Here is a 12,368-nt window from a genome sequence, read left to right as displayed (position 1 = left end):
TGTACAGTTGAAAAATTCAATCTTTTTCTTCCCCATCAGTTTTGCAATAATATACTAAGTCTAACTTTTAAAAGTGCTAAGTATTTGAAATGATGTTCATTTCCATGCATTTTCATAGCTTCACTGGTAAGCAATTCAAGTTGTCTAGATATAAACAGTTGGCTGTTTTCATCTTTGTTTCTTTCTTGCATAGAGTCTAATCTAATGAAGCTACTAAGTGCACAGAGCATAAGAACACAAGCCTAACTTTTATGGTGGATGTCTTTTTTAGAGTAGATGTCTGTTGCTTGTGGCTTTACTTGGAATTTTAAAACAGTAGTTGCTGCTGTAGACCAAAAATATTTCTGTGGACTGTCTTGACAAATGCTAGCAAAAATAATGGTGAAAGATAATCAGATATGCCTGCAACTAGAAAAGCATTCAGCTGTCTATTTGTAAGAATTTTGATCAATCGGTACATACTTAGAAATTCAATACTTGGTGGTCTCTAGTATCACCTTCTCCATCAGTATGTAATTTACTTTATTTAAAAAATGATTTGTATGAAGATGCTAACTTTAAGAAGTCTAAAAATTATATCAGAGTACCTGCATGCTGCGCAACGGTCTCTTGGGGTTTCTGTGTTCTGAAATGAGGGTCTTGTTGAGATTTGAAAAACAGACTAATAGGCACAATTTACTCTGTCTTATGTTAGCTAGAAGTTCTTGTGGAATACAAACATGTCAACCCGTTTATTGGCAAGTATTTTTCTAGTAGGTTTAGATACTACAGGTGTCCAGATTAATCTCTCCTGATATTTCTTCTGAATGACTATTCAGCAAGGATGCGTTTTGTTTCCCCACTCCACCTCTATTGCTTCGGCCAGTCTGTTTGTCCGTTTTGATGATAACAAATGCTTTCACTACCATAATTTAAGAAAAAATGTTGGAGTCATATCCAAATTTCACTTAAATACTTAATTTGTTTGTGTTGTGTCCTCCCATCCCCCCACCTTTTTTTTCAAGCGTGTGTTTGTATGTGTGTTCTTGCTGGCAGATGTGCTCTGGCTTTGCTTGCCTGAGTATAAATATGTTGGCAGGATGTGTACTTCATACTAGCTGTGGTCTTGAGAGTTTGGGATCCTGAGCAGAGTTTGGAAACCCATGCAGAAAAAATAATACTTCAGGATTCATTATACCATAGAAAATAAGAAACCTACTGAAATACGACATGGTTATCTACTCTCATGTCTGAAGAAAGGTTTGGAAACCAGGCTTGTGGTCCTGTCAGTGTCATCACTGATCTGGTCTCATCTTATGTGTAGAAGCTGAAATAATAGGTGGTATTTTAAACTACCTGTGTGCTGGCCCTGACTTCCTGTTGGTTATACTGACCTGAATATCTTTAGTTGATTTATTTGGTCTTCCTCAAAATTACCTAGTGCTGTTTTTTTTTTTCCTCTGTAATCTTTTAAAGGTAACAACACTTTATGGATCTTCCTTTTTATCACTAAACTCTAAAGGAACTAAAGCCTAAAAGCTGTATTGTTAGAACAGCTTCCTAGTTAAGATTCTTCCTTCTGTTGTTTTAAACAGTCAGTATAATATTTGCATCCACTGCCTATGTCATATGAATTCACTTTGTCTGAAAGAGCTCTGAATTTTGAGCATTCTGCCTTGATTTGGATTCAGGTGAGAAGCTTTGAAAAAGTTAGCGTGACTTAGTTTTGTTGATATCGGTTGTTTCCACCAATATTCATTTAAAGAAGACAAAGGTGGAAACCAGCAAGCAGTCAGTGTAGCAATTGCAGAAAAAGCAACTTCACCATGTGTATGGATGTTATTTTCCTCTTTTATATATCTTTGAGAGAAAGGTCAGTAAAGCATGAAAATATTTCCCTTTTCCCTGTCCTCCTCCTCTATTACACTTAACCTTCATTATGCTGTTTAGACAATGTATTTAATTTTAAAGGTGCTGAGTAGTTAACTAGTAAAAATATTTTGAAGGGTATGTTTGATTGATATTTCCTTCTTATAATTAAATATTAACATTGAATTATTCGACTTTGGTACTGACCCCAGGCATCTGTTCACCTTATTGGGATATTTTAAAAGGATAGTGGCAGGTGCAGGCAATTGCCCACTTCAACACTGCTTTGACATACTTGATCTGTTTCTCCTTCCCTCAGGAAAAGCTTTGCCAGCAGAAGTACAATGTTTCCTGCATAATGATCATGCCCCAATACCAAAGGCAAGGATTTGGAAGGTTTCTTATTGATTTCAGTAAGTGAAGTGTTTTGTTTACATTTGTGATCCAAGGAGCTGATGGTTATTGTATAAAATGGTAACATGTAAAACTTTATTTAACTTGCTTTGTTTTTTATCAATAGATGATGGGATTTCTGTTTATATTTACATAGGATAGAAAAGCTCCCTGAAGTGAATAACTTACTGCTGATCTGTTATTGTACTCCAGGAAATTGAGAATGGATCTCTCAGCAGTGTAATATTAGCTCACAAAGCTATTACCCTGAATGAGTTGTCTAAATTTCTTTCCATTTTGCCTTGCTCATTAGTATAAGAAGAGGCAATTATTTGTGATTAAAGCTTAAGAAGATACTAGTCCAAGGCTTTCTCTACATTCTAATATTTCTAACTTACATCTTCTTTTAGCTAAAGAACTGTTTTTGCTGAAGAATTGCCACATAGAATGTATTTCGTTTTTTGTCTTAAAATGCATCACTTACTTAGTGGAAATTGTTACGGAAAAGTGTAGGTGTTCATGGTTGTTCTTGCTGATTTATTTTGCTGAGCTGTTGATTTGACCTGCTTGAAAGCTTGAGGGACAATTGTTTAAACATAGATTTGTTAGCCCCCAAACCTTAAAGCTGTAGTGAAACTTCAAACAAAATTATCTAAAGAAATGTCTCGGCTAAATGTCCTCAGTATTACTGAATCCAACTTCCTCCTGTAATTTAAAGGGAGGATATTAAGGAGTTTGTGTACATTGTCTGTGATTAGAGAAATGGTAAATGTAGTTTTCAGTATTACTTGTGACTTCTAAAGTGCTGTAGAATTACGTGACAATAGAGATAGTTAGGATAATAGGATTCCTGCCCAGAAGGTGTGTGCAAGAAAATAAAATGCAAATAAAAATATATTGCAGTATAACAGCAGGACAAAGACAATAATTTGTAACTGTAGAGTTTTCAAGTTCTGGGTCTTCAAGTATGCTACCCAGCATGACTATGCTATGGTTAATAAACATACTTAGTATTTCTGTTCGTTTTGTGGCTTTTTAACTGTTTTCACTATACCCCTGTGAGTTAGGTAAGGTTGGTCTTGGACCACTTAATCCACCATTTAAATGCAGCCATCACTGGAGTGGAACACAACAGCTGTTCCATTGTGTGCATTCTGCAGCATTTTAGGAAAGGCAGTGAGAAATACCACATACTAGAACTGCGGAGTGAATTTAAGCTTGTTACTGAGGCAGAAATTGGTCCTTACCTGAGGATTAGCATCTCCTCATGCAAAAGGAAATAGGGAACTCTTACTGGGCACAAGTGGTAAGTACTTCTAGGCCTTTTCTTTGTTTTGTACTCCAGTACAAAAAGGAAAAAAAAAAAGTCCAAATCACTCTTAACAAACATCTTTCTGGTTGAGTACTGACATAGCACTGGAGTTAGGCCTACGAAACTGGTGGCACAGCTCTGAAACCTGTGGATTCCACAGAAAGTTTGGATTCAAACGTGCTGTGTCTCTGTGGATCTCCATGCTCTGTTATTATGCCATGTGCTACTTAATCTGGAGAAATTAGTAGTGTGTTCTGTTACTCTTACCTGCCTGTAAAAATCTGGAAGTACATCAGAGTGTTTGAACTGTTAGGATTTCTGTGATGTCTTGCAATGTTATGTAATGGTATAATTAGGTTGAACCTTGTCTGGTGCTGTCTTTATGCCTTCCGTCTTAGCAAACATGATCAGATCACAGCTGTAGGCTACAGCTGAATACGTGTTGGACGTAGTCCAGAGACCAGTTTTATCTTCTCCTGTGGCTGAGCGAATATGCAGTCCAGTCCTTCAATGCTTTTTCACAGTGCCTTTCCTCTTTTTTTCTGGACAAGAGGTTCCCTTAAATGTCTGGGAATCAGAGCTGCTAGTGGCTGTCTTTTCCTAGTTGCAGAGAGGAAGCAAGTCTTGTTTTCTTCAGTTGTATTTATATCCTTTTGCAGGATTGAGGCTGAATGTCATTGAACAGAGTAGCCATAGCCTCATCCAGATTAGTAAACCCCAAATTTATCTCCACAAAAAAAAATCACACCCAAAATCAATTACTTTTTTCCCTATTTTTACTTTTTACTTTCACCTCTTCTGTTGTAACTGATGTCTAACTGCTGTCTTTTTTTGTGCTTCACCATTCCTGCTCAGTTCTGGTGTTCTGAGAATAACTGCTCTAACAGGCCTGAGAATATAGCCAAACCCAGTTATTATTTGAAACTTACACAGATCAAGTTTCAAATAGTTAAATAAAAATTTGCCAGTAACTTTATCTAGATTGTCATGTTTTCATAAACTTATCAGGAGATAAATTTTATGCTCTAAATGTTAAGTCTTCATTTATTATGCAGGTAACACATCTAACTTCTCCGTTTTGAGTTTTCTGAGGCAGTCACTGAAGCCTGTTGACTTATTTTAATAACAGTACCTAAAACAATTTTTAGTCTAAAATAATAAAACTGTTACTGTTGAGCAAGTAATATTTCAGAAAGTGATAGCTACAAACCACAAAGGTCTCAACAACTTTGTGCAAGCAGTCGACTGCTCACATTACTTTGTATATACATGTAGACATGACAGTTGGAAAGGCTGTAAAGAACACTGCCTTAAGCCGCTATGCAACTTCTGCTTTGTCAGCAGTATGGTGAAAATGTAGTTTGTGGTACAAAACTATCTGTTTTTTTTGGTAAGTGAAATGAATTTGTTCTGATTGTGTTGCATTCTTTTTTCTTGAACTAATTTCATCTTTGCAGATGAGTCAGCGTGGTCTTCCTGTTAACTTGGAAGGGAAAAATCAATTATTTTATTCTGCAAAAAGAAAATAAATATTTGTCTGTCCCTTGAATTTTCAACTTTTTTTTTGATAACTGTATTTAAGCTTACTTGTATTCAAATAGAAACTGATAATGCTGTTTCTTACTCCATAGACACAAACATAAAGATTTTTGTAAGCTCTGTCTATCGCTTCATGAATCTATAATGTCATGGGGAAAAAAAGATTTCTAGGAAGAGTACTTGAACTTTAGTGAGATGAAAGTATACTGTGAAATGTCTGAGTTGTCTGGCCTGATTGTCTTCAGCAAAAATTTAATGCGTAGTTTTTTCTATATCTAAATTGGTTGTTTAAATAGAAATTTTGTTTTTAAAAATACAATATATGCATGTGTATCTGTTACATTTTTTAAAGCTCCTGGTAAGATTTTTTTTTTATTTGTATGGAAGTTACTTGTTTTGACTGTGATAGAAATTTGTTGGGTTGTTAGAAATGGGTTTAAAACAAACAAAAAAACAAAGCACAAGTTTAATTCTAAATACTTACTACTTAAAACTGTTGATTTATAACATTGCATACTTGATATTACGTGATCTTGTTTAATTCCCTTTACTATAAGATAAAATTAGTTTGACTTACTTCATTTTTCTAGAAGCATGTCTAATTTGAAGACAATAGTTTGCCTGCCAAAATAGTTGTATTTTGTCTACACTGAGTATACTGTATTGTGTTCTTTTATAACAGTCTGATTATTTCAAATAAGGAAGTAATTTTTATTGGAAGTGTATCTACATATGTGAAAGTATTTCCTGGAAAGGGAAGGGGTCTTAATTTGCTTGTTTTATTTAATGCCTTTCTGCTTTTTTTTACAGGGCAGATATTTGTTGCCAAACTTTTTTTTTTTTAGTTTTGTTATTTTTTGTATTCTTTGAGGCTGACTGAATTATGACTGCAGCACTGTACCTGAGGGAGAATAATTAATGGATGAATCTTTTGTAGTTGCTGTAAATTAAGTTTCAGGCAGGTAGCTTGTAGTTTAACTTGATCCTGAAAAAAACTGAGAGCAGTAAAATAAAAGAGCAGGCTTTTAATGCATAAGATCCCAATCTGGATTTGTTTCACTTTATATCTGTATATGAGTCTGCATGCAGTGATACACAGCTATTGCTTCTATCATGAGAATTATGTATACTTGCATTTGGGCAAGTCTTTATGTGTCTTGCATCAGTTCAGCCTACATTACTGTTGTGGTTTTGGCAGTGCAAGTACTGATAACTACTGTCTAGTTGCTGCCCCTTTCCATGCAGTCCCATTTTTTTTATACTTGAGCAACTTCTCAATGCCAGAGGTTTTTCTTAATTGACTTGAGATCTCAAGAGTCTAGAATCCTTTGTATACTTTTTGTTTCTATACGTTAGGTTGCAGTGCCAAAAAATCTTAGTATTTCTTTATTTTTTGTATGTAACAGATAAAATTCAATATTGCTGGAGTAGAATACTGTGATATTTCATATTTGTTTAATGAATGTTTTACCTAAGTTTAAAGCAATCTTTGGATGTACGCTTCCTCACTAAACTCAGCTCTTGTCAGTCCCATATTTTTGCTTACTGGATTGCAATTTCCATGCTGGAGGTCCCAGTGCACTTAATACAACAGCAGTTGGAAGAAAAAAAGGAACCTAATAATATTAGGATAAACTTGTCTAAATGTGCTGGCTAGCATGTTGACAGTTCATTTGCATCACAGGAACAGTTGGGTTCAATGTCCAGGAGCAAAGTCCTTGATAGCCTTTTGTTACTTGTCTTGAGGGTGTTTCTGGTCCAGTTGATTTGTAGCAGGTTCTTCTTCCCTATCAGAATTCCTTCTTTTCATTCGTTTTATCCTCATGAAATGATTATTCTTGTCTGAGAGAATAAACTTGCTTTAATATTGTTGTGATTCTGCTTGGGTTACATGCATGTTCTTTGTTTGTGTGTGTTGTTTCATTTTTTATGTATATTTGGGAAGGTCAGTGCTGACTCTTTGACATTTTGTACCATTTATTGCATGCAGCTTTAATGCCTCTAAATAAAGTTATTTTTTCATTAGCTTGAACTAAAGCCTGGTTCCCTTCTGGGAGGTAAGGGGTCCATGACAGAGAAAGACCAATTCAAGCCTTGCAATGGAAGAGAAGAAAAACAGAAAAACCCTGCAGAACTTATATTACTTGGGGTTCTGTTCTGGTACAAGAAGAACGGCTCCGTTAATGTCCTTGTTTGCTTGTTTCCCTAAATCTGGTATCTGTTTCTTGGTCTAGTATTTTTGGTTTTGTTCCATACAAATAGCCAAGTAAATCTCAAGTCCTCACTTGCAGAAGCAGCGAAGTACCAGCAGTAGCAGCACTTATGCAACAGTAATGTATATTGCTAGGGAAGGCACGTTTCCAAGGGAGGTGAGGGAGAAAAATTTGGCTATACAAGAGAAAATAATCTGTTAATGAAAAGAAGCTCATTATGTCTTTGCTCTTAAATGCTTTTCATGAGTGAACACCAGAGCAATTGATAAAGGAAGTCAGTACCACTACTCTTGTTTATAAACTGGTAACTGAGAGAGATGTCCACTTTTTTTGCTCAAAGCATTTACGGTTGTGTCAACATTCATTAGGCTTTTGTGCTTCTCAATAGGAGGTAGCTAAGCAGAGGCCTGGGTATGAGACTTGTTAGGGTGGTGTATCCATTTGTCATTTACAGCTTTGAAGAATTTGACTGCAGATTTGGAACTACAGTCTGTTTCTTTGATCTCAGTTCTCCTGTCTTCTCCACTGTGAATTCCTGCAATGGTTTGAGGGCTTCTGTGTGTAAATGCTGAATCAGTGAAATATTCTGGGCTAAAGGGAGCAAGGACAGATGTCCTTGAATATGTTTGTTTAAACCCAGATTGCTTACTGAACCTGTATATACTTCCACTGAGAAGTAAGTGATGATGATGAGCTAGTGGATAGACCCTGGGGAACGAAGATACTTTCCTAAAGTGCACTCTTAAATTCTTTTCAGTTTATGCACTTGTTTTCAGAAGATTTGCATCTCTGGAAGCTTGAAAGGCCTTCATTGCTTAGGGCTTAGTCATGTAGAAGTGGTGAGCATTGTGGATCCAGTCCAGAAAAATACTTTAAGCACAAAAGGTATCCCAGAAAAATGGACACTTAACGCAAACCTGTATTGATGAGGAAGGAGACAGTGGGTTTACTTCTTCGAGGTGCTTATTGCCAGAAGTTTTGAGACAATTTTGAAATTACCTAAAAAACTGCATTGCATGAAACGTAGGATAGTTTTCAAGCACATGAGTTTAAGGAGATTGTGAAGGGTATGCTCTTTCCTTCTGGTCTTCAGTGCAATTTTGTTCTTCTAGCGAGCTTGGTAAAGAGCTGGTCTAGCCTATAAAAAGTCAGATTTTCTGTATGTGTTAACATCAGTAGAGGAGGAGCCTTTGGAAGGGTGACATTTTGTTTCCTGAAGGGCTTTCATTTTTCAGTAGGAAGATAGAATGAGGCAAATGAGCAAAGTTAACACAGTATGGAAATGTTTCTAAGAATGCTTGAACACAGTAAGCAATACCAGACTATTAACAGGAACACTAAAAGGGCAAAGCAAAGCACAAGTAATAAAAAGACATAGTTTTATTCTGCATTGTGAGTTCACATATCTTTGCTGTATCTATATAGCCCTAGCCGGTGGTGTTTGTTTTAATTAGCTGTGTAGACTTAGCTTATAGGAGCAGGTTGAGGGTGCTATCTGATTTAAAACTCAGTGTTCAGTTGGAAGTGAGGCACAGGACCTGAAGTGACTATATGTTGTCTATAATTATTATGTTGTCTATAATTATTCATAAATTAACTTCTGGAAACTTCTGGAAATAAAACGGGGGGTGGTGGATGGTGGTGGAATAGTAAAGATGGCTTCTGTAATGAAGCGTATCTATTACCAGAGGTGAGATGAGGTATGTTCATGTGTATGACATATGAGTGCTGGTACCTGCTGAGAACCACTTCTAATACCTGTGCTGCTTAGAGCTCGGTCAAAGCTGCTGTGGGCTGTAAGTGGTTGGATATACTTTTTTGGTATGATTTATATAGAGTTGATGGTCTACATCTCTTGACCTTGTTGTGGGAAATACTGCACTAGCCAGAAAGTAATATTTGTAAAAGACATTTGAAGAAAAACAGGATTTTTTGAGGATGGCTAGGGAACAATGAACTCCTTCCATAGACACCCTTCAGTAGTCTTTTCCAAAGTCTGATGTTAAGATGTTTTGTGGTTTGCCATAACAAATACTGAAATATAGCAGGAATACAATCTATGAATAAATATACCTTTAAAAAAAATTGTGTACAGTTCTCCTTTGCTATGCTCTGTGAACAGAATGTACGGGAGATGTAGTGGGACCATATATTTTAATCAGGAGCATCTTCATGTTCCTTTTCTCACATTACAATCCTGAAAGAAAAGTTTTGGTGCTGTTGAGGGTGTGGCCAACAATATACGGTAAGAATGAGAGGCTGAAGGTGGAGAGGAACAGGATATGATTTTTTTAAAAATTAACTTCACTGCAAAAATGTATACTCAAATTACTCTTAAGAACTCAACACCACTAATTTAAGGAACTGTATAATACAGGCCTGTGTCTGTTATTACCTGTGGTGGCCATTATTCTTTTTTTTTTCTTTTTCTTCTTTTCTTTTCTTTTTAAACTACTGACTGATTTGCTTGTGTACCCCAATACAGAGCACTGTGTCAATCTCTTGGTCATTTTTGTTGGTTTCTTTACAGATGTGTTGTGTCCAAATGAAAGGTTGAATTATCTGCCTGTTTTCTTCAAGAGGGAGCTGAAAGTCTCTGGGAGCTGTGAATTTGTGAGGGAGCCTGAATGCTGCTGCTTATTTTATGTTCTTTTCTTGACAATTGATTATGTTGCTGACCTGAAGGCATGAGTTTGGTCTCTCCTAAATAACTAATAAGGAACATTCTGTCAAGCTGAGATTTAGATGAGGGGGGAATAAAGATGGATTTTGAATCAGGCTTTGTTGACTTAATCTTGGGATTTCTTGGCATCACTTTTATATAGCTTCAAGACACTGCATTTATCAGAACTGCAAAAGAAATCAGGCATGTCACTTCACATATAAAAGCTAAGACTATTCTTACTGAAGAGCATCTTTATTTCAGATAGCATTGAAAACAGCTAAAAGGCAAGGCCAAACAGTAGCAATGAAAACAAATGTTTGTTGGACAAAGCTGTCCTTTTAGGGGATGAGTAAACAGGAGAAGCCATCTGCCTGAGACTGGTGGCTGAAAACAGATTTAATTAAATAGTGCATCCTTAATGATCAAGAATTTCTGCTTTTGACTGCACAGTGTAGTTCTATTACAGCAGGTCAGTGGAAAAAGCAGGTATTTGTTCATGATGTGTCGCCTGTCGCTCTGTTGTTGAGGCACTTCTAGCATCACAGCAAGACATCTTGCCTCAATGAGATAACCTTGTGGCTTTCTTAAAAGATGTCTTTCTTTGCTAGTGCCATCGCTTTTATCAGACAGTTCTGCCTTCTTGTAAAGAAATGACTTTTTTGCTTGCTTACTGCTGTTTTGAGTAACAGTAGATATTTAGCAGATTGCCACGTCTTGGACTTAGCTTTTTGAAGTGTACTGTAATAGATTTTTGTACTTCATAGATAATGTGTGGTTTTTTATCATGTGATTTCTGCATCTTCTTGCTAACTAGGTATGACCATAAGATTCCTTAGCAGCCTTTGTAATCTGTTTTTTCGTTGTTGTAAATCTTAATTGGTTAATGTCTTGCTCTACAGAATTCGTTAGTATAGCAAACAAACAACAACGAAGACTTGCAGCCCATGTAAGACAAAAATGTACTTTTCATGTTTTTGTTTTATGAAATGTCTGTGTTGTGAACACTTAGCTGAGCAAATATAGTATTTGTACTGATTTGTTCTTTTCTCTTTGTCCAGGTGTGTCTTTTCAGTAGTGACTCTCCATTTCACCTTTCCCATTGCTCTAGTATTATGAGTCTGTTTTTTGTAGTTAAGAATAAAAGAATGATAGGAAAAGATTTCGGGCTGTGGAACTTGGTCATCTACTCTAAAACTGTTTAAAAAACATCCCTGGTACAGTTTTGGTCCAGGACATCTGTCACTTTCCAAGCTTGACAGCAATTTTCTTGAGCTGTAAGTCTGAGAGTTATGTTAAATACCAGGTTAGGTGCAGACATTTGCTCTCTTCTAGAGAGCTAGAAATTAATGGTATGGTTGCCATACATTTGGTTGGCCTCGTTGCCATGAAAAGGTTCTTGTTACGTTAGACATAGCTTGCTAGGGTTCATCTGTCTGTCTTGTCAATTGAAATCTTGTTCTGTTAGTATATAGAGAAGGCAAACAGAATTTTCTAATGGGCAAATTTAATTTTTTAAATACTTTTCATATGCTCTCTATGTTAACATCAGAAGATAATGGCAGCTGTTAAATTTGTTCAACAGTTAGTTGTATAAACCACTTGTTCAGTCTTACTCATGTAAATTTACATCTTAAAACTATTTAATAAATTGGTGATTTAATAAAATACTGCATATAAAATTGAGATCAGTCCAGCCTTATTAATCTTCTAAACTACTTAACCTAGTGACAAATTTCTTCATCAGATTGGTGGTCAGGACTGATGCCCTCTGTGCATGCAAGTCTTCCTTTTAAGGGTACTTCAATTTCTTTTCTCTTTTGCTCATGCTTTCACTCCACTTGTAAGTAGTCCTCTTGGTACACAGAGTGTTCATTCAATGGATTTACTGGCAACTGGCACAGATAAAATAAGTGTTAGCCAATTAGTTTGCTCAAAGGGTGCCTTTTGTTGGTCTGACTGTAATGCAGTCATCTTTACCTTTCCTTCACTTCATGAAGGGAATTTGTTTAGCCCTAACCTCTTCTGTGAAGCTTTCTGTAAAAGAACTAAAGGTTTTCGGCCCCCTGTGTTGAGTTTACTTGAGGATGTGGAAAGGAATGAGAGCTGGCATTATTTCTTACAACAATAATGAGAGAATCTTTTGGCTTCCTCTGTTCATCACGAAGAAAGCTTTTCTTCAACCAGACAAAGAAGAAAAGAGAATGTAGCAGGTTGTTCACAGATCTGAGCATCTCAAGTTACAGCTAGTCTTTTTTCTTTTTTTTTTTTTAAAGTGTTTGTGTGGATCTTGGTCTTGGGGTCTTTTGAAGCTGCCTCAAAAGTGCTTTCAAAGAGGGTACTAACACCTATTTAAGATCCTCTGTCCTTGACCTTCCTCCCGTTTACATAGATAAGAACA

General features: G+C 36.2%; 1 protein-coding gene across 14 annotated transcripts in view; it reads left to right on the top strand.

Moving 5' to 3' along the window:
- KAT6B (lysine acetyltransferase 6B) overlaps positions 1 to 12,368 on the top strand; it is a 113,321-nt gene that overhangs the window by 80,191 nt on the left and 20,762 nt on the right. For all 14 annotated transcript variants that reach the window (XM_048060098.2, XM_048060097.2, XM_048060110.2 and 11 more), the window contains one exon: positions 2,168 to 2,261. In XM_048060098.2, coding sequence (XP_047916055.1) covers positions 2,168 to 2,261 — 94 coding nt within the window. The remainder of the gene's footprint in view (positions 1 to 2,167; positions 2,262 to 12,368) is intronic.

This window comes from Anser cygnoides, chromosome 7 (assembly GCF_040182565.1).
Source record: "Anser cygnoides isolate HZ-2024a breed goose chromosome 7, Taihu_goose_T2T_genome, whole genome shotgun sequence".
NCBI classification, from domain to species: domain Eukaryota; kingdom Metazoa; phylum Chordata; class Aves; order Anseriformes; family Anatidae; genus Anser; species Anser cygnoides.
This window is presented reverse-complemented; position numbering and strand designations above follow the sequence as displayed.